The sequence below is a fragment of the Nymphaea colorata genome, chromosome 1 (assembly GCF_008831285.2).
Source record: "Nymphaea colorata isolate Beijing-Zhang1983 chromosome 1, ASM883128v2, whole genome shotgun sequence".
Classification (NCBI taxonomy): domain Eukaryota; kingdom Viridiplantae; phylum Streptophyta; class Magnoliopsida; order Nymphaeales; family Nymphaeaceae; genus Nymphaea; species Nymphaea colorata.
This window is the reverse complement of record NC_045138.2, coordinates 19,547,066-19,570,083: the sequence shown is the minus strand read 5'-3', so window position 1 is coordinate 19,570,083 and position 23,018 is coordinate 19,547,066. Positions and strand designations below refer to the sequence as shown.

Sequence of the window (23,018 nt, the reverse complement as noted above, 5' to 3'; positions counted from 1 at the left end):
CTCGTGCTGGGCAACCTTTACAGGTTGGTGGTTCTTCAATGGCGCCCTTTGGAAGAATTGGGGGAGGAATATATACTAAAGCTGTGGATGTGGTCGCTGATCTTGTCGGAAGGTGGAGAAAAACATTCCTGAAGATGACCCACGAAATCCAGCTGTAAGTTCCTTTGGACTCCTGCCTCCTGTAACTCTTTGTTCTGTAATTTGGCAACACCCTTTGTGTTGATACTATCGATGGGTATATCCTTTTTCTTCTCTGTCATCATCATGGAGAGGTTTCCTACTTGTGTGCTAGTAAAAGATTTCTGATCTTTGTAGTTTTGGACCTGCTGTTTACCTGATCGTGGCTACTCAAGATATTGGCAAAAATAAAATTGCTGTCAGTATTGGGCTTTGGGATTTGTGATGGAATTGTTGTTGAAAGATTCTTCTGTTTTTCTTTGATTTGTTCATTACACAACAAATTAATCAACAAGATACATTTTCATGATTTAGCATTATTTTAAACACTTTCCTTGCATTACCTTCTGCTTTAGGGTATGACTGCCTATTGAAGATTCCATCTTTTTGCGAATGCAGGTTATTGCAGATAATGTTGGTGACAATGTAGGAGATACTGCAGGGATGGGTTCAGATCTGTTTGGCTCTTATGATGAGTTCTCTTGTGCTGCTCTTTTTGTTGTCGTCAGCCTCATCTTTTGGCATTGAACATGACTTCACTGCCATGTCTTATCCTTGAATCATCGGTTCCATTGGTAAACTGGTTTGCAAGTTGACTACATTTTTCACCACACAGGTCTTGGAGATATAAAGTCTGAGAAAGAAATTGAACCAATGCCGAAGCACCAGGTTATTATCTGCACGGTATTGATGACTATTGGCATTACCATTGTTAGTTTTATTGCTTTGCCATCAAGCTTTGAATTATTTGATTTTGGATCAAAGAAGACTTTGAAGAACTGGTAAACCGCTGGAAATTCAATATGGGTAAGACAAGTTTGTTTGTATTTTCTTCTCTATGTAGATTGTGATTCAAAATTCAGCTCAGCTGTAACCATTTCAATCAAGAACCTAGTTTTGAATTACCGCACAACATGAGCCTTCTAAACATGAAGAAACAGATCATCCAAACCAATGTATTTTGATTTCACTGCAATTGAGAACAAAATTTTTCAGGCATCTACGTGATGTTGCTGACTCGTGCCGTACTGTTCCTGTAAAAAATGGTGATCTTTGGCTGGCTCTGGGTTACAAATCTGTGACAATTCCAATTTTTACAAATTTAATGCAGCAGGGAACACCACTGTTGCCTTAACAAAAGAAAACCTGGAAAATGGGTGGGCCTTGGCGACCGGAAGTATCACCCCAAGTAACCATATGTAGAATAAATTAACAAAAGAAAACCTGAATAATGTCATTCAGTTAATTAAATAATGAAGGCACATAAGTAACTTGGATAAACTAAATCAGCTCCGGGTCGTACCTACCTCTTTGAATCAATTATTCATAATTTTCAAGCGCATGCAAATGACTTTCAGCTCTCAAACTTCACAAAAAAAAATCGAATTTATATTACAAACAAAGAAATGGCATGATACGCATTTACAATACTAACTAGTACGTGCTTCTTGATTAGGCAATTTTGTTATAATGTCGAGTGATATCTCGTCAATTTTTTAGGTATTCCACTATTCCAGTAATTTAAGTTTTATATAAATAAGGAAGTAGACTACCGTAACAAAGGCAATGTTGAAACTTAGCTCATGAAAAGCTACACTACAAGACAGAATTAACGATGAGTGCGGCCATAATCCATATGTGACACTATCTAGAGACATGGAAAGGCAGTTAAGTAGGCATTGCTCAAAACAAAAGCGCGTCCATTTGAACGATGACATCCACACGTTGAGCTCTAGCGTTTGAATTGCCTTTCAAGGATGTCTGACGATGGATCCTTTTCTTCTCCATCTTAATTTGAATGTTGAAAGCATAAATTATAGATAAAAAAAAAAAAAATTAGTTCCACACCAGCTTCCATTCAAAGGTCATGCTTTAAGGCTTTGCTGACTTTGGGCTATTATGTATTTTAAATTTTTTTTGATCTGGCCAAAATACAATGTTCAAAGCTTAAATTTAAAATTTTAAAATATCTAGGGAGGTGAGGTCATCCAGCCTCCCCCTGCTTCGATTCCTATGATTCTATGACTATGAGTACCTGCTCTCTATCAGCACCTTGTCTTGGTTCATTAGCACCGTCCTGGTTACGGACTAAGAACTTGCACATAGGAGCTAGGCCATATCGTCTGGTTTCACCATGTAGCTTAATTAGCCAGTTACGAAACTAAACTTCCAAACTCTACGTCAAAAGAATTTGTTTTTGAGGGGCGGAGCCACATGTGTATGTGTGTAGGCAATTGCCCACACGGTCGGACAATATTTATTTAATTTTACATTAGTGGTTCCCAACAATTTGTGTATTTATATACTCTCCGTCTCATAATTATTTGTTCCTGGCACCTGGTTTTGTGCCCATTTCTTCTTTTTTTTTTTTTTTAATAAAAAATTGGAAGAAGGTTTTAGAGTATCAAGAAAGGAACCCAATAATATACACGTACAAGTGATGGCGCGTGAATGTGTATCTAGTTTATTTTATTCACCCCCAAAGATAGAGGATGACCTCATCGAACATGTCCCCGACGCAGCACCTGGTGACGCGTGAGTTTCCTCGTCAGATGAAGCCCGAAAAAGGGCATCTTAATTTGTCTTCACTCGAAAATGTCGCTCGGATCAACGTGACAGTGGAGCCAAGTACAACGACGACTAGCCAACCAACCATGGATTCGCATAATGATCGTCAAAAAGCAGCCTTGTTCTCTGAATTCGAACCGCAGGAGGCCGGGCGGCCGCCGGAGCGGCGACGGCGGCAACTACGTTGGAACGAACGGGCAGAAGCACAGGGAGGACGCTCAAAATTCAAAACCCCCTTGAGAGCGAGAGAGAGGGACTGGGCAACGGAGTTATTTCGAGTAAAGAACAGAGGGAGAGAGAGAGGAGATCTCTGGACTGGAACCGTTCTTCTTTTTCTTAACATATATCATTAATAGTAAGGGACACACAATATTCTATCATGGTTGCTCACAAGTTTCCAAATACATAACCACCCAGCAACCAAACCAGAAAGTAGAATATAACCAACCTCGCAGGCAGTTCGGACAATATACACTTCTATTGCTCACTGTCTCTTATTTATAGGGGAACACGCACAGTGAACAAAGGAAGGGGAGCGCAGAGATAGTGGCGGACTACATCCTGAAGCGTCTGGTACTGATGTTTTAGAGGGTAAACAGGAAGCAAAGTGCAGAGGTGATCGACACAATGGATGTCCACAGAAGAGCACTAGAGACGGCCGCTGGCAAGCGGTGGGGCAGAAAGACAGAGGCCAGCGAGCTGTAGAAGACGACGCCGAGGGCTGCCATGAAGAGGCAAAACAGAGGCAGGCCCTGCCTGTGGAAGGGGGTTGCGGAGACAGAAGAATCTCCTCCACCTTGAAGGAGCAAAGCCAACAACTGGAGCCACAGGGCGGTAGAGACAAGCAGAATCAGCTTCGAACGTTTGTCACCGTCCTCCATCTCCATGCTTGCTGGGCGAGCCGAAGAGGAAGGGGGAGAGGAAAGTGGGAAGGATGGAGACTGGCTTGGCAGGATAGCCCCTGCCCAATTTATAAGTCGGAGAAACCACCGTCTCCGATGGTCAAGAAACCCTCAATTCATTTTATGGTGGACGTCGGTTGGTACTGAGAAGATCGGGGGATTTTCGTTTGACCTTTTTCTGTTCTGTCTGCAGCTTTCATAGACCTCTTGTGGTGGACGTCAATTGGTACATGTGTGAGTAAGTCAGGACATCGGATAAAGCCTTTACTTTATTTTACATCAAACACAGTTTATTTTTACTTTGTAAAAAATTGCTCTGCCATGAAACGGGGGCCTCAAATTGAAAGAAGTAAATTGCTCACTGTCCCTCTTTCGAAAGAATGGCTTTCCCAATTGAAACCCTAATTTTTTCGGTTTTATACCGATTTCGTGTCCGGTTGCACATCTTATTTCAAATGCAAAATATGTTCGAAACCCTTTTGTAGTACACAAAGTTGTAGCCCCAATCCCTTATGCATTTGATCATATCCACATGGCAAAGCGAAGCGAGTTGTAAAGAAACTCCCAAATGACTTTGTGCCAGGCGTTCAACATGTCTATTTTAAACTTTGCTGCTTTTTTATTTGATTAGAGATCTTTGGCACTTAGCTCTCCTTGGCTTAGACGGACGCAGCCTCCTATATAAAGCCCTGACCTTGTTCAGTAACCTTTTTTATTTTAGGTGTTTAACAAAAGTGGGGAAAATCCTTACGATTTCTCCCTCCTTTTGTTTGTGATCTCTATCACAGGCAAGAGTTTTTCTTCCTCTTCTAATTGATAAATGTTTACATTGATTTAACTCTACATAGTTATCCAATTGTTGTCCATTCAGATACTATTGACAGTAAATAATCAGGAATATATGTATTGGTAGGCGTTGCAGCATTGCCGTTCGTCCTCTTCGTTGCCCGTATTGGCGATCTGTTTCTGTGTACTGTTAATCACAAAATATAAGCCTGAATGCTACCCCTCCTCCATTGTCTTTTGGTGGATATTGAAACCTGATGTCTCTGTCAATATGCCGTGCTTATATATATATATATATATATATATATATATATATATATATATATATATATGTGTGTGTGTGTGTGTGTGAGCGCGCGCGCTATGCTCACAGATTATGCTATCAACAGTCAATTGAGATGGAGCCTGGAGGGGCATAGGGGCCATATCAGATTATACTATCTAGAATTACATGAGCACATACATCGGGTCCAAAGTATTTGGTTGGTCCCAGCTGTTTGGGTCATGCAACCAGTTCCGGCGGTTTACTTAGGCAAGAATTCGAAGGCTTTGCTTCATCAAATATCCTAATGGTGGGTTTAAGTCTGCAAACCTCCATTCATCAACCTTAGGGATATTAATATATGCTATGTGTATTGGATATTTGACTGAACTGTTCCAAACAAATTGGATATGAAAAAAATGTAATATCCAAGTAAGAAATCAGATCAGATTTGGACTTAAGAAATGACATCCTATTGAATTCAGATATACATAAGTATCATATCACATTCAGACTGGATTCATTTTTAAAACAAATATCCTATGTCTAATGCTCTTACAGTTTGAAAATCAAGCAAATTCTGTTCAAAATTTGGATTTGAATACGAATAAAAAAAGTTAGATTCAAATCGTGAAATTGGATTTTGGATTCGATTCAGATATAACTTTTCTGTATTTGTATTTGAATCCAAATATGTGAATATCCAAAAACAGATACGATTATATCTCACCGAATCTGACTCGTTGACATCTCTAATCATAATTAAAAGTTGCTTGATAGCTATGAAGAAGAAGACTAAAAGCTGCTTCAAAATTTCAGTAAGAAAAAGCTTGGATTTTCATCTCAATGTGAACTTTCTGGGGCCAATTTTCAGCTTCCTCAGATAAAGGCTGCCCCAATTCTTCTCATAATACAGAATGAATAACATGGGCAGATAGATATATCACCTCGACCCATATAAAAAATTAAATTAGTTTGAATCTTATCCATCTCATCTTTAAGGGAATGGATACGGCTTGAAATACTATCAAAACAATTCCTACCCCATATAGCCAAGTGGAATGCAGAATTTTCCAATTTCTGAATGAATTTGATCACTGCCAAGCATCTGTAACAGCCCTCTCTTCCACTCCAACAAGAGATCTACCAAAGCCAAAAAGATTGCCCACTTCAACCGAGAGGATTAAAGAACTGTGATCTGAAAAGTCCGCTAAAAGAACCTTTAATTTACTGCAATTTCCCCACTTTTTTGAACACACTGGACTGGTTAGACACCAGTCAAATCCACAGAGGATCAGCCTGTCATCTTCTCTATTGTTTGGCCATGTGTATGTGTTGTCTGTATTCATCTTCTAGTGCAGTCAGTCGACAATCTGAAATAAAATTTCTTACAGGAATTGGCCTTAGTGGATCTACCTATCTTGTCAATGCTACCACACAGCATTCAGATTGCCGATTATCTCTAACACCCTCCACAGCCTGAAAAGTAGATTGTCATTGCCGATTCAACGAATTCAAATTTAAAAAAAAAAAAAAAAAAAAAATCCTCTGCCAAGTAAGTAGAGCGTGCACCCTTAGGACTCTACTGAGATCCCAACCGGCAATGGATCATCAGCGTTGTCTTCTCTCAGAAGAAAGATTCTGCCGTTCAAATTGAGCAGATCTTCCAACCAATCCTCTATATTCCACGAAGAGAATTTCATGAATTATTAGAGGAAGAAATCTGTTGTTTCCACTATGTGAGGGTCTAGTGTATGCTAAGATAGTGGTCATTTTTTTTTTGTTTTCTTTTACTTTCCGTGTTTGATTGCGCATGATCTAAAATCCTAAAGATTAAAACGTCATGGATTTAATCTGAAGCAACCAAACAACCTCAGCCAAATGCACGGATGAAAGCCGAAGCCCACTTCGTTCTCCTTGCCCTCAAGGTCTAGAGCTGCAACGTAGTGAGATTTATGTATACTTTGACTTGCACGTACAATCCGAGGGAAGCATAGCCTCCTACAGGTTTTGAACTATTGACATACCTTTAGTTAAAATCCTAATTAACATAAACTCCCAAAAAGGCTAACCGCGTATGTTATTACCTTCCTTTAGATGTAAGAATATAGTGTAACCTATCAAACTCAGGAATCAAATCCTTTCTCATAAGAACCCTTCACTTTCAGCCCAAACAAGACTATAGAAGCTCTTTCAGTCTAGTACAAGAGTTAAATTTAGTCGAGCGAATAATAAATACATTTCATCTTTTCAATTAAAATTAACTCTGATCAAGGTTCAGCAATGAACCGTACATGACCACAGCCTCAAATGAAAATCACAGAATGTAATCTCTTTTAAGTCATGCCGAAATTTCTCTCTTTTCCCCATAATATGTTTACCAAACCATCTACAGAAGATCGAGAAAAAAAAAAAGACCAGATACCTGAACGAAAGCATTAGATGACGATCAATAATAACATTTAAAATTTTTTAAATCACGTAACCTTATCTAAACGTGCAAAGACGCTTATCTAAGTATACAGCTTTGAATTCTGAAAATTCCAAAATGCACATTAAGTTGATCGTTGGAAAAAAAATTGTAGAATATCTGTTAAGAGATATATACCGAGGTCATTAGCAGTTATACACGTTGAGTAAGGCTACTTTTTCTTGAAGGAGGAACAGAAATGGTTTTCTGGGTTTCGTAAGAGCTCTTGTCTTGGGAGTGAATGACCAACTTTAGTTGGATTTTCCTTTAATTAACAGTTTGATTAGTTCAATCTAATTAATTGATAATGAATATTAAGATCAGCTTTGGATGATTAGACTCCCTTGATACTTTAATTCATTTAACTTAAATAAGAAGTGAATGAGTAGAACTGTAGAAGCGATTAACAGTTTAATGAGTTTACTTCAATTAAAACATGGGTCTCTGATCGTTGAATGCTTTTTTGTTGACAAATTCCTTTGAATTTTACCCTGTTGCTGACATCTAATTCATACTTTTATGAGTTCACATTCACGCATGCTCACATTCCTATGTTTTCTTAAGATGAATAATTCAAGCATAAACTTGCTACTGTTTGGTATTCGTAGCCTATTGTGCACCTAACCTGTTAGTGTCCCAAAAGCAGCATTTTAAGTAACATGAATGAATGCTGTGTTCTTTGGAATGCAAGGTTCCATGAATGTGTGCATTTTAAGGGCCATTTGACAATATGTTAACAGTATATTACTGTTTCAACAGGTAAACCAACAGGTTAAAACTAATAAATGTTGAACGTGACAGCATGAATATATTGGTGGTGGTCAATGATAACCTCAATGTAGCAGGGCAGGACTCCTGTTTTTTCCTAATATTTCCTAACCTTGTGGTTTTGTTTCTACTGTTCCTATAGATCTGCTTTCGAATTGTTAACAAGAATCGAGATTGTGCTCAAGGTTCTTGCAGAGGAGTAACTGCTCTGCATAATTCATATGGAGGATGGTGCTCTTCAATGGTTCCGTGCAGCTAATTAATACCATCTTGGCCACGGGTAATCTTCATACAGTTCATCATCACATGGTATTCAGAGCTAGAATCTGTGATTGCGTTACGTGCTGTGTTTCTCTGCAACTCAAATCAAGAAGATATGATAGGACGTCTTCCCCATGGAGCAGTGTCGCACGCCTCACTTCTTGGACAAGGAGATGCAACCGCTGCCTATACATCTTACGCTACCTGAAAATTTTTTGTCAACCCATTTGTCCTCGATCAAAACACAAGTGAAATTTTTTGGCATCCAAAAGCGTGCTTCCCTCCGTATTTTTCTTGCAAACAAGGACAAAAAAACAACTAAGTATGCACTGAACGATGACATCCACACTTTGAGCCCTCCTGTTTGGATTGTTTCCAAGCATCTTTGACGGTGGCTCCTGTTCTTCTGCATCTTAATTTGAAGGTAGGAAACATAATTTATAGATATAAAAATTTAGTTCCTTGTAAATATAATATTCTTGACACCAGCCATTGGGAGGTCAAGCTTCAAGACATGCAAGAGAAGAGAGGTACACCTTTGGGGTGGGGTTGTGTACACAAAAGTAGGTGGCTAATCTTGCAGCAAAGATTTGCAGACGGGAGCATTGGCTTGATAAGATTTGTTGGACTTACATATAGTGATATAGTGTAAGGCTGTTTCAATTTGTTAAGATTGTAAACAATGAAATTTACATTTGAGAATGCTCTTAATGTTATAGCTGTAACATAATTGTATGAACTGGTTTCTTTTACGAGTATCTTGAAAAATTCAATTTTTGTCATCCAAACACAAGCAAGGTTTTGAAAAATGAAAACCTGGTTTTTGCCTTGTCATCCAAGGCATGCAAACGAGGTTTTAAAAACCAACTTTTAACAAAACCAGGTTTTACGAAAACCAAGTTTTTGAATGTATCATCCAAACACCCTTAAAATGTTAGAAAAGATTTCTTAAAAGGGAAAAGTGATATAATAAAAAAAAAATCAGATAAAATAACAGAAATACCCCTCTGGGTAGCATTAAGTGCAAACAGTGAAACGAATTCGTGCTTATTATGCTAATGGGAATCCAGTTCCTTGGGCTCTGCCCCTGTTTTTAGATTCCTACACGCGTCCTTCTTCCATTGGCAACTTCACTTTGAGGTTCACCAATCGTTCTTTGGCTCTGTCTTGCATGAGGTCAGGCCATAACACACACAGTCCAAGAAGACGGTCAGTGTGTGTAGAAGATAAGATACTAACACATGTCAATGTGTTCAGATTTGATTTTTTGACCATGAACAAGAAAAAGGAAGGAAAAGGACGGGTTTTCCATCACTCGGCCAGTCAAGAGCGGCCGACATGGGCGCGTCATTTTAAAATATTTTTTTAAAAGTTTATATATAAATTTTTAAAAAAATTATATAAAATTTTTTAAAAATAATATTTTAATTTATATCAAAATTTAAAAACTTTAATTCCGTTCACAAAACATTTCTGATCTTCCGCCCCTTAAAAAAACAATGCATCTCAAGCAAAGATATGATTGGACGAAAGGATCTAAACGTCAAACAGCCTAACTTCTCATACGGCAAATTTAATGGCTGCGAACAGCGTTCTGAGACACTAAACTAAGAACAACCCCACGGTAAGAGGGACGACCAACACCGGCTTCTCCCAATTTTCGGTGGACATGGTGCCTTGAGAGATAGAAGGGTTTGAACTTCGGAAGATTCTTATGGACAAGTAAAAAATAATAAAATATTTTACAGAAAAGACCACCCCGAAGCTTCGCGGAAAGATGGCCGTTCCAAAATCGGAGGCAGATAACAAGTTTGTGCTAAGAAATCAGCAACGAGCAGCTCTTGCTTCTTGCAGTCCTTCCTTCCCTTTGATTTCATGGTCAATGCGGATTTGGAGACCAACATATTCGTCAAATACCCGACCGAAAAGGGCAACTCTTTCTCGAACGTGAAACTGTTAAAAATCTTGTTACGTGGTTAATTCTGTAATTAGGAGGAAAGGCTGATCAGTAGGGAAGATGCAATAAACAAGAGAAAAGAAAAGGGATTCAATGCCATCTCCACTGCTGGGGAGAAATGACATGGAAGCAACAGTGTGCTAGAAGGAAAGATGGGCCACAACCACTGCAAGGAGAGAGAAAAAATCGATAAAATGAAAATATATAACAAAATTTGGAAACAAGAGGTCCCTTATATACAAAAACAAACCACAAAAACAAAAGTAAGAAGAAAAAATATACAATATAGTGCCCAGAAAAAGAAGAGAGGCGGGGTGAGAGAGAAAAGACGGAACAACACAGTCACCCAGCCACAAACGAACAACAACGCTTTAATCGAATGACAAACTGAACATCCCCTTGCACAAGACGAGCCACAAGAATCTGACCCCTGAAGACCCTGTTGTTGCACTCCTCCCAAATGCGCCACCAAACTGAAATGAGCCACGACCTTCAAACACAACCCCAGAAAGCAGACAGGTGGAGAGAATGACAAAAGAAAAAAAAAAACGAATGAATGGTGGGTTTGAAAGGCTACTAACAAGAGAAAGTCAGATAGAAGCAGTGACACTAAAGAAAGGTCAGGTAGAAGCAATGACACTAAAGAAGAAAGAACAAGAAGTAAAAATGTGAACCCGAGACTCAGTCGCGACAAGACAGATGAGATACTGGTTAGCTAAACTAATGCCAAGGCACTGGAGGTGGTCAAAAGTATTGATATGGCCACTAAAAAGAAGCCAGATAAAAGCAATGGTACGAGGAGAGGAGCCAGAAGACCAAAGGTAACGGGGTGGGAGCGACGCGACAAAAGGACCGAAGGAAGCCAGGTAGCAGGAAGAAAACGTGAACTCACGGGTAGATGAGAGAGGCCAAGATGGAAACACGGACGCTGAGAGGTCAGCAAGACAGATGAAAAAAAAGAACAAAAAACATGTTGTACCAAAAGTGAGAGGGGGTTGTATGGGAGATAGAACTATTCCAAACACTAACGAAAGGTAAAGGTAGATCGAATTTGAAACTAATAAATTGAGTGATGAAAAAATACTCACCACCATGAACACAAAGACTCAAATGCCTGATAAAATGAAAATGTATAGCCAAATTTATCCACACATCAAAATGAGCACATTCAATCCCGATTGCCGGCAAAGGTATTGATGATCATTGATCACACCCGATGCCCGGCAAAAGTCTTCATAAGCACACCATCAAAATGGGCACATTCAATCCCGGCAATCACAGTCTCTGTCTCTCCCATTATAAAAGAGAAGCCGGCGTGAGCTCACCCACCTCAACTCTCTCTTTCCCTCTCTCTCACTGTAGGTGCCATGGCGGATGGGGAATGGCGGAAGCCGATGTTCCTTTTTTCTTTCCCGATGTTGCTGCTGCTGCTTAATTGGATGCCTCAAGCCGGAGAAGGAGCTTCCCTCTCGTGTCTGTTTCCGGGCCTCCTCCTAGCTTTGGTCGGGCTCATCATCACCTTCTTCAGCTCCCTGTTCCTCTTCTTCCTCGGCGACCAATTGCCTGGTTCCATCGTCGACGCTCTGCGGTGGACTAGGGCCGGTGCGCTTCTCACCTCCGGCTTTGGGTTCCTCTGGATCATTCTTCTGAAGATGAGCGCCGGACAAGCCCGCCAGTGACTTTGGAACTCTCAATTCCCTTCAATGGACCTTTTGCCTTTGCTGCTTAAGTTGAAAATAGGTTTGATTTTCTGGTTGTCTTGATCCTGTTATAATCTAGCGGTATACCGTATAAGTCTTGTAGATGCTCTGTACTTGTGTCTGCAAAGTTTAAGAATGTATCTAATAGAGAAGTACTCCATTTATTGTCTGGTTTGTTTCGGTTTCGTGTTAACCGCAATCATCTCCTTCAAGCGCTCTTTCTTCTGTCTGTTTTCATCGACAATGAAAAGTTCATCCAATATCATTCATATGAGAGAGAGAGCGAGAGAGAGACAGAGGCGATTAAAACTTCTCTGACTCATGATGTGAGAGAGAGAGAGAGAGAGAGAAAAGAGAACAAGAAGGGGGTCGATAAAGGTTTCTTTCTGTTTTCCCCTCTTTCTCATGGTCTTTGCTCGACAAGTGGACGAAAGAAACGGCTGTTTTTATTTTAGTTTTGTTATTTTGTTGTAGTATTTGGGACTTAGCTGCCCTAATACCACCAAAAAGAAAGAAAGAAAGAGCTGAGGCCGAGACCCACTCGTCCTTCTTCTTCTTCTTTTGATGGGGCTTGTGATTCTAAAAGATCCGTCTGGTCCTCACGGACAACTCCACCAAGTTTGAGGAGATTTGATGACGATTTGAGCGAGGTTCGAACAAAATACCTCTCCTCCGTTCTGTTCACAGTATTCCGCCAGACAGCGACTGTTTCTGGATAAATTACCGACGATCGGCCGGCGATATGAAGGGGCTTCCAATACCATTCGATCCGCCACATCCTAACGAAGGTATCTACCAAGTTTGAGGCGAATCCAAGTTGAAACGACGGAGCTCCCTCTTCCGGCCGGAATAAGGCGGAAATCGGCGGCGCTGGTGGTGGTTCTCCGCCCATAGGCGACTGCGACCCAATTTTCGTTAGACATTCATGAAATCTGGTGATCTATCTCTGTATTCTCATGCTTATTTCGATTATTGATTGATTGCTGGTCATTACATAGTTGAATCTCTCCATTCTGAGGCGAAATCAATAGAAGAAGAAGATCGGCTGCGTGGCCGAGAGTCGTTGTTCTGAAGCAAGAAGACGCAGGCGACATGGAACTTCATCCTCATCGCGTTTCCTGTAGGATTATTCGTTTTGGCTGAAACTTGGGGCGTCCAATCCCCTGCTCGTGCTCAAACTGTGGACCAAGTTTCAGGATTTATGAAGACTCCTTGATTTTCTAAAAATCGGCGAGTTCAGACCTCTGTCATCGCCTGAACTTGTGAAACGCCTGAGACTGCACATCGAGGCCAAGCCTCATTGCTTCCACAAACGCCTGAAACACAATATTAATTAATTTTGAGAATAAAGTTTCGTAATCTTAAGTAAACAGACCGTTGTCTATCACACTACACTGTAAAAAAACACGGTCAAATCTCTGACTTGGAAATCACACTACCATCCTGTCCAGTCAAAAACATGGGTCAAATCTCTGTTGAGGGAGTACCAAACGCGCCTCTCGCACGATCAGTGATAATTAGCCAGCGCCTCCTTCAAGCGCCCTTAATTCTGTGTCTTGATCTACCATGAAAAGTTCATCCGATATTATTCATATGTGAGAGAGACAGAGGCGATTAAGACTTTCTATGATTCATGAGAGAGAGAGAGAGAAAATATCTGTTATAATTTACACAAACCTTTATTTGGCCTCTTTAAAGGTTTCTGAAAATATAATTGAACTACATAACGATTCTAAAAATAGAGTTTGGTGTCCTTTATTCATGAGTAAGAGCATCCGAAGAAATGAGAGAAAAGGGAGAGGGAGGAAGAGGAAAACGAACATTTTCTCCCTTTCATCTAATCGGGCATCCTTTCATGATTTCATCTAATAGGGTGATCATTCTGAAATTATTGAAGGCACAAAAGAAAAAGTTTTTGGTTGCGTTTGGGGTATTAGGTTATTCAAACATAAAAGCAAACTCAACCCATTTTTGAGGTGGTCCAAACACCCTCAAAACAACATTTGAGAAGTAAAATGTCATTAGAACGGAGCTTTTTTTTTTTTTTTACATAAGAATGGTTTAGAACTACATTAATAACTATAGCATGAGGTAGAACTACATCAATCAAATCTTCATCAATCAATCGATGTAAATGACTATATTGATAGGAACGGTTACTCCAAAGAAAGACTCGTGAGACAAAATGATCAGCACACATGTTACCTTCTTTGTATGTAAAATGAAGTTCTTTTGTTAATAGGAAATAAGAGCAAATGTAGGGAATACTTGATTTTGGGGAAAAAAATTTGTCCATTACAATTTACAAAAAAATCTGTGGCCCCTTTAAAGATTTAGGAAAATATAATTGAACTGCATAACATTTTTAAAAAATATAGTTTGGTTACCTCGTTGATTGATAGCCGGTGGACCATTATATATATATATATATATATATATATATATATATATATATATATATATATATATATATATATATATATATATATATATATATATATTATTATGTGTTCTTTGACAGTTCATTAACGGCAACATAAATTCCAACAAAATGGCTTCCCACTTTTCAAAACAAACTGATCACGACGTATATAACACATGGTAACCCAGCAAGACCACCTGAAAGAAAATAGAATACCGCCAACTTCATCATTCGCAGGTCTCCCACCTCACATTTCTCATAAATTATTTATTCGAACAGTGTCCTATATTATATGCAAACATTTTTTATTACAGCTCAAACTAAACTGGACCAATATAGTATTAATGGATCAAGTTTGGTTCGTACAATATTGAAATCTGATTGACTTAGCTTCCAACCTGAATCCATTTAGTCAAGGACCTGTTCTGGGTTATGGATTTTGCATCCTGGTTACAGGTTCCTGTGGATCCAATCAAGACCCAATAAGGAATTGTGTATTAGTTTGGATCCGGGCCTGCTCGCCAACTTGCCATGGCACTCAGATCTGTTCTGTGGAGCACCAGGACTGCAATTTGGATTTTGATTCTAGGATCCATGTTGATAATTAGATCCAACCTTCCAGTTTGTTTTGGATCGCGTAGGTACTCAGACCAGTTTAAGATTCAAGCAGATAAATTGGATCTGGGTCATAAAGCTTGAATTTAGTAGTATCCAGGATCCATATCATATACGCTGGTTCATGGAGTTCTTGATAGTTTCCTGGTGCATCTAAGCCAATTCACTCTATTTCGAAACCGATTTTTGTTGCTTATTCTGTATACAACCAGTTCAGGGCATTTTAAGGTCGAATCATACAAGGGCTTGCTTATTCTGTATAGTTAATTTTATTAATAGCTACTTCTCAGAGAAACTGTGGCTAAGATGCTTTCTTCCTACATGTTATAAGAACTAAAATCTTCTTCTTATTGGTGAGGCTTTAGAAAGACATTCTGAACTGTCTCCATGAATATGAACTCTCATGGTTGTGAACTCAAATGGATAATTGCCTACAAAGACGCCAATTTTTTTTTTTTTATATTGATATTTTTCAGCAATTTTTTTTTTTTAAAATCTAAAAACTTATAGGTAGCTAGAGCTTCTTGGTTCTGCCCCTGCGCTACAGTAATCAAACAGTGGCTAATGTCTTACGGAATTGGATAATGTCGCTGGAGTGATGGAACATTTGTTTCTCTTAAATGGTCTATGTCAATCAGCTCATCAAACAACTGATTATGTCACCCAGGTAATCAAAGAGTAGATAACGTGATAAAACAATAGAGAATGTCATTCAAAAAGATCGACAGTGAGGGTGGTTATCCTCTAGATGCTTCTGGATCTGCTTCCATATATACGTCCCAAATTCGTCTCTCGTTTGTTTTGTGAATACCTGATTCATAATCAGTAATTTAATTTCATGTCCACGACCATTGCCATGACTTGATAAGTGAAGATTGTATCCACTTTAATGGTGGAAGCATCCCAGAGACAAATAATTTATGCTATTATTTCTTGATGCTACTGTAGAAATCCTCATTATATAAATAATGAAGTAGACCACAGAAAGAAAGGGAATGTTGAAACTTAGCTAATAAAAAGTTAACACTGCAAGACATAACTAACGATGAGTGCGGCCATACGAGACATGGAAAACCAGTTAAGTAGGCATTGCTCAAAACAAAAGCGCGTCCATTTGAACGATGACATCCACACGTTCAGCTTCAGTGTTTGAATCGTTTTTCAAGCATGTCTGACGATGGATCCTTTTCTTCTCCATCTTAATTTGAATGTTGAAAGCATAAATTATTGATATACAAAATTTAGTTCCACACCAGCTTCCATTTAAAGGTCACGCTATAAGGTATGCAAGAGAGGAGGGGTACCCCTACATTCAAAGGTAACGCTGCAACATTGGCCATCTATTTTTGTGTACATCAACCATTAGCCAACCAACCATGGATTCGTAAAATAATTGTTAAAAAAAGCAGCGTTGTTCTATGAAAGAGCGAAATCGGCATATGATTGTTACATGATGGATCAAAACTGAGTCTGAATAGTGAATAGTGGACTTTAGATATTCATTGAAATTCTCGTTCAATATGAAACACTTCACCTTTATATTTTTAAATATTATGCATTTTAGAAGCGTTTCAAAGCCTGCGACTTACTATCTGCTTCATTACAAATTTAATGCGTCACCTGGCCAATAACAACATGCGTACACGGACTTTTATTGGCGTAAATCAATCTAGAACTGGTTTATGAGCATAGAAAAAGGTTGCCGCTAACGCCCTGTTTGGTTGGAGGGAAAGGGAGGAAAAGGAATGGAAAGGAAGGGAAAGGAATGGAAAGGGAAGGAAATGGAAGAGAAAGGGAAGGGAAGGGAAGGGAATGGAAAGAGGTGATTATAAAAGATTGTTTGGATAAAAGTGAATGGAATGGAAAGGAAACAATACAATTTATAATAATACCCTCAATAGTCAAAAGGTTGAGAGGCAGGGAGAAAAAAAACGTGGAGGGGTATTGTGGGCAGTCAACACTTTTGTACTTACTCTCCATGGTCGGTTGGCTAGTGGTCGCTGTACTTGAGCCCATTCTGTCGCGCTCTGACGTTGATCCCAACGTCATTCGAGTGAAGACACATATGAGGCCAACTCACGCGTCACCACGTTGCCGCTTCAGAGACATTTGAGATGAGGTCATCCTTCATGCGCCATCACTTGCTACGTATATATTATTGGGTTCATTCAGGCTAGCTAGTTTGTTGCCGGACATTGTTCAAACACGAAGGGGCAGGGTGTCCACTTGCAACTCTTTTAGCATGTCTGCCCAAAAAGTGCGCAGCCTTATTTGTAGGTGCCGACGTTTTGTAGATGTTGCCGGCCTTTAGCAAACCAAATAATACATCATTCAAGTAGATTTATGAAACAACTTATATATATATATATATATATATATATAAAACGACCTATATTGGCTGTCGGCCCAATAAATAATCAAACACCTGACACACAAGATAAGTAATATCTGTATTAAATTTACTAAACAGTTCAGTTGAATATCCGATCATCAAATCTATCGACATCCTTATATACAATCATATCATATGTTCTTAGTGAAATGATAAAAATGAAGACAAGAGGGACTGAGAAAAGTGGTATATGTATAACATGTCGTTTTGAAACAGACCATACGGATCTCGTTGGCGTCTTTAGACGATTAATTAACAGATCGGTATGAATCATACCAAACTTTTCCAGCTTAGCGACCAAGAAAGTCGATTAAAAGATGTGGAGATTCACTGGTTAACAAAGTCAAACAAAGAAACTAAGTTCATGCTGAGTGGAACTCACACATTTTTTCCATCTTCAATCATATGCAGGCATACCGTGCCCGTGCTAAGCTGTTGGTCGGGTTGGCTCGGTATGTTTTTTTAAATACTTTTTTTTTTTCCTGTTTTCTCTTAGTCAGGTTAATTTTTTTTTTAAAATATTAAACCCTATCTTGCCGGAGACTTTGAGTTAGAGCTGTGCACTAATTTTGGAAACTTGAGTCTACATCTGCGCCGGAGAGATTGGAAAGTTGAGAAAAGTCAGGCCGGGTCTTGGATTTATATCCATGTGGCAATAAAAGGTTCGACAGCTTCCACTTTCTTTATCTTCTGGAAGACTAATAAGACGTTGTGATCATCGTACATTTCTAGCTATCAAGTCCGAAAACGTACCCCATCTCAATATATTTATTATTTCCTTTATTTTTTTAAATTGAGTAAAATATCCAAACATTTTAAAAGTTTATGTTTTCTAAATTCCTTTTTTTTATTTTTTAATTTCTTAAAATTGTTTTTTTTTAAAGCACGTCTTTTCTTAGATTTTTTTGTTCTATGCCATGTGGAGGTTTCTAGAAATGAAAGCAAAGGCGTTCAATATTGCGTACTTACTCGGAAGATGAAAAACAGTTCTTTATGGTAATGTCTTTGTTTTCATTTCCAATTATATTTTTATTATTTTTGTACATTTACCAGAAAAAATGTATTAGTAATTTTGTGCTGACTTACATCCGATTCAGCTAAATTCAAACTTGGACAATTCATTGGATGTCTTCTAACCAATTGAATTAAAAAAATCCAATATTTATTTATTTACTTTGCTTGTTAAATGTGGTAGTATGTTAATTGTCCACGTCAGCATTGTCATCACTGCTCTCCCAATAGATGTAAATTTGAGCAAATATGTGCACATACCAATTTTGCCCTTGATATAATTAGGCAAACCTATCCTACTACCAAAATCTTGCGTGTTTTTGGATAAGTGAGCAGATTACTACCCACTGCTCAAAAGTCCATGATCCCCTCTGCTGGGGCCCTTTCTCTGCCTTTAAAACCTGCACAAGACTTCATCGCTCTCTGCTTCGTCATCTTCTTCTTCTTCTTCTTTGTATTGGCGTTTGCCGGACCGTTAAGGTGAACATTCTATTCTTTATCATCTCAATTCTTCTGCCTGAGATTCAGGTACTTCTTCCATGTCTGTTTTCTCCATTATTTCTTCTAACTAAACTCTGTTGCTGTGGTGTTGTAGGAGAGAATCCCCTTCCAGTCGCAGAACCAACTTCACCGGCGAAGGCCTTCTGCCTACCCAACAAGGAAAAAGTCGAAATCTCCATGCCGAATCGGGACGCAACCATGGGGTGGAAGGAATTAGCAGAATCGCTTCTTCTCGTGGACTTCGTCCTTGGTGTTGCTGTGTTAGACATGCTCTGTGGGACGGGCGACCAAGATCCTTCCTCCGTCTTGGTGGCGTTGCTTTCCTACCTTCTGCTGATGGTGCCGATCCAGCTCGCCTTCTTCCTCTGCCTGGCGCTTCTGTTGTTCGGCCACCGCTTACCTCAAGCCACCGCAAACGCCGTCGCGTTCACCTCATCCTTGGCTGTAGCCTACACAGCGCTCATGTTCCTTTTCTTCCTGGCAGGCAAAGCAGCGGGGATTGACCTTCTTCCCTGACCTCCTCGGACCCTTTGAACAGACCCTTCCCCTCTTTTTTGTGCCGCTCTAATCCGAATTAATACTCAGTCCTCTCTCTCTCTCGTTCAGATCTCTCTCTGTCTCGTAGTACGCTGGTGTTTTACATGTCTGCTTGAGCAAAAATTTGTTTTGCAATTAAAGTGGTTATAGAGACACGGTTGCAGTTGAGACTTTATAGTGCGAGAATTATTATAAGAGAAACTTATTACAAATTTCAGCAGACTATATTCTTAGAGCTAGGCAATGATCGATCTCTCATAAGCAGATTATCAGTCAAGAGTCCCCGCAAGGAGAACGCATGAAAGAAGAGGAAGGGCATACATAGTTCAAAACCCTCATTTTTTTCCTCCTCTGCAACATCAGCTCTTGCAGCTGATACCGGCACGCCCCTTCTAGCAGCAGAAGCAAAGCAATCACATGGTAACGAAGGAGAACCCTGCTCGGCACGATGAAATCGCTAAAGAATGAAACAATCTTGGTCCAAAAATGTTTGCGCAAATCTTGATTCCTAGGCCTGCTAGGCACGATCTAATAGATGGACTCCGCCTTCCAAAACAGGTCTACATAAAATCTTCCAATACATATGATGAATAGTCGTACCTCTGTCATCTTCCAATATTGTGATTTCTAGCGACTATTTTTGGTCAGGCTCATGTGGTCGGCAGTTTGCATTGGAATAAAGGGCACATCAAATTCTAACACGATCGCTCCCAATTCTCGACGTAGAAAGATTTGTTTTACTAGACAAAGAAGAAAAGAAAAAGTCCTGACCACTCGCAATCATTGGGAGTGAACCAGAAAAATTTTCTGCAGTGTATTCTACCGATACTTCTTTCGATTGTCTAATTAGTCATAATTGCACATGATAGTAGGGAGATATTTATGATACTTGGTAGATGGAGTATATATATATATAATTTTCTCTTCAAAAAAATATATAATAGAATGATCCGGTAACATTCTTAGGCCCCATTTTTCAAGCAATGTGAGCATAGAACCAACTTTGTATATTGAGATTAATGCCTACATTTTTTTTTTAACTTTATACTTTCGTAAATTGGAACTGCACCAACATAATTATTTTGAAATTTCACAAAAATGTACATCTTAATTATCAGTAATTTTTCCCTAGTTGCAGAAAAGAACCATGGTCTGACGATGGTTCAGTGACCTCGTTTGAGATGGAGGGGGTTGAGTCTGCCTTGCCTGTGAAGGATGATCATCGTCTGCAGCCTTCTACTGGGACCTTTCCCAAAGGGAGACTGAGCTGGGCAAAGGTCGTGACTGGAAGCGCTGAGGCAGATGATGGCGCATGGCCTGAGGCCATTGTTTAGAAAACTGGAGATGAGGTTAGTATTAACTTCCCTAGTGAAGCTCACCGTAAAATGGAACAGAGATTTCAATTCTCTGCCATTGGTAGTTTTTATGGAGGTCGACAGAATGTGGGCTTCGACTATAAGTTTGTTTTAAAGGACTCGAGAAGACAGTGGGTGTTGGTTTTGAAACTTAAATGTTCTATTATTGGCAACGGGAGATTTCTGGTGAAGGTTTCGTCTGAGGAGGAACTGGTCACTGTGCTGAGACGAAGAACCTGGTCAATTGGAGGGCGTTTTCTGATTGCGAGCAGGTGGTCGTCAGGCATGGAGTTGAAGATAAATGAGGAATAATCGGTGCCGATGTGGATTCAGCTGCCCTCCGTGTTCTGGACGGATTACAGCTTTCGTTCAATTGCTTTAGGCCTGGATGGATCCTTTGTTAGAGCTTTAGAGCCCACAGCTGCACCTCTCAAGTGGAGAGGCTTGGGTATGCTCGCATCTGCTTAGCTGTTCCCCTCAGCTTCAAACCGGTACCTCGAATTTCTCATCGAGGCATAATCCTTTTGTTGGTCTCAGCTTGAATTTATCGTCTAAGGCTGTAGAAAAAGAAAGTCCTCTGAGGTTTTCAAAGGGTAACTTTGCCAAGCAGAGTGTTAGATCAGATGATTCTCCCAAGGAGACAGAGACCCCTGTTCTGAAGTTTTATAGACATAAGGAGGATGATTCTGTTACAACATAGGAGGATCTTGCATTAGAAAAAGTGAGGCATGCATTGTAAGAAATCAAAATGAAGAAATAATTAAAGGGACAAAAATTTTTAAAGTGGTTCAGCCAATAGGCTTACGTCCACTAGTCTATCATTTCTTGTTTGCCTTCCTTTGGTGGAGAGGCTCATTTATATAGAGAAATTACATAAGGGGTCTCTAGTTCCCAAGAGACATGACTTTTCATCTTTCAACATACATGACTTTTCATCCCTCAAGAGACATGACTTTTCATCTCTCAAGAGACATGTCTTTTCATTTACTAAGAGACATGACTTTTCATCTTCCAACAGACATGACTTTTCATCTCTCAAGAGATATGACTTTTCATCTCCCAAGTAATACACATTGAGAGCCTTCTTGGTGTTTCTGTTAACATCCCCCCGCAAACTCAATGCTCCAACTTGTTAATTATTTGATAATGGTGCTGCTTACTAAGTGGCTTAGTTAAAATATCAGCAACCTGATCTTTGGAAGAGATGTACTGAATTTTCAAATATCCTTTAGCCAATTTTTCTCGAACAAAATGAAGGTCAATCTCTATGTGTTTGCTGCGATTATGATACACAGGATGAGCTGCAAGATAGGCTGCGCCGATGTTGTCGCACCATAATATGGGAGGTTGTGATTGATCAACACAAAGTTCTTTTAATAAAAATTGTAACCACATGATTTCAGCAGTAGTGTTGGCAATGGATCGATATTCAGCCTCAGTGCTAGAACGAGAGACAACTGACTGCTTTTTAGCACTCCATGAAACTAGATTGGATCCAATAAACACTGCATATCCACCTGTAGAGCGTCTATCATCAAGACATCCTGCCCAATCTGCATCACTGTAAGCATTAATATTTAAAACTGAACTAGGTCTAATAACAAGGCCATAATCAATAGTGTGTTTCAAATATCTTAGGATTCTCTTTACGGCATCCCAATTGGCATCAGTAGGATGATGCATGTATTGACAAACTTTGTTGACAGCATAAGAGATGTCTGGACGAGTCACAGTAGAGTATTGAAGAGCGCCAACAATGCTGCGATAAAGAGTTGGATCATAAAAATTTGATCCAGTTTGAGCAGATAAAGCAGGGGAGCATGCCATGGGAGTTGAAACTCCCTTAGCTCCAAGCATATTTGTTCTTTTGAGAAGCTCGAATATGTACTTCCTTTGAGACAATATTAGCTTATTGTCAATTCTTTTTGCTTCTATGCCCAAAAAGAAATGAAGCTCACCCAGATCTTTAATGGCGAACTCACTTTTGAATTGACAAATAATTTTATGAATATATTCTGGTGAGCTTCCTGTTATGATCATGTCATCCACGTATACCAAAACATATAGAAGTATTTCTCTTTTTCTCAAAATAAAAAGAGATGAATCTGTTTGAGCCCCTTTAAAACCAAGATTTTGGAGGAATATACTAAGACGGGCAAACCATGCCCTAGGAGCCTGTTTTAAACCATATAAAGCACGTTCAAGCTTGCATACATGATTTGGGAAAGAATGATTTTGAAATCCGAGTGGTTGAGCCATATAAACTTCTTCTGAAATAGATCCATATAGGAATGCATTTTGAATATCCAGCTGATGTATTTTCCATTTGTGACT

The 23,018-nt window shown here is 39.3% G+C and overlaps 1 protein-coding gene across 1 annotated transcript; it reads left to right on the top strand.

Moving 5' to 3' along the window:
• Positions 1-18,650: 18,650 nt before the first annotated feature.
• On the top strand, positions 18,651-19,546 carry LOC126409304 (uncharacterized). Its single transcript, XM_050075370.1, has 2 exons — positions 18,651-18,771; positions 18,887-19,546. The coding sequence occupies exons 1-2, from the start codon at positions 18,653-18,655 to the stop codon at positions 19,293-19,295; spliced, it is 528 nt and encodes a 175-aa protein (XP_049931327.1). The 5' UTR covers positions 18,651-18,652; the 3' UTR covers positions 19,296-19,546.
• The last annotated feature ends 3,472 nt before the right edge of the window (positions 19,547-23,018 follow it).

Coding starts and splice junctions, on each gene's coding strand:
- LOC126409304 (XM_050075370.1), top strand. CDS start 18,653: ATGATCCCCTCTGCTGGGGCCCTTTCTCTGCCTTTAAAACCTGCACAA. Junction 18,772..18,886: donor GCGTTTGCCGGACCGTTAAG/GTGAACATTCTA, acceptor GTGGTGTTGTAG/GAGAGAATCCCCTTCCAGTC.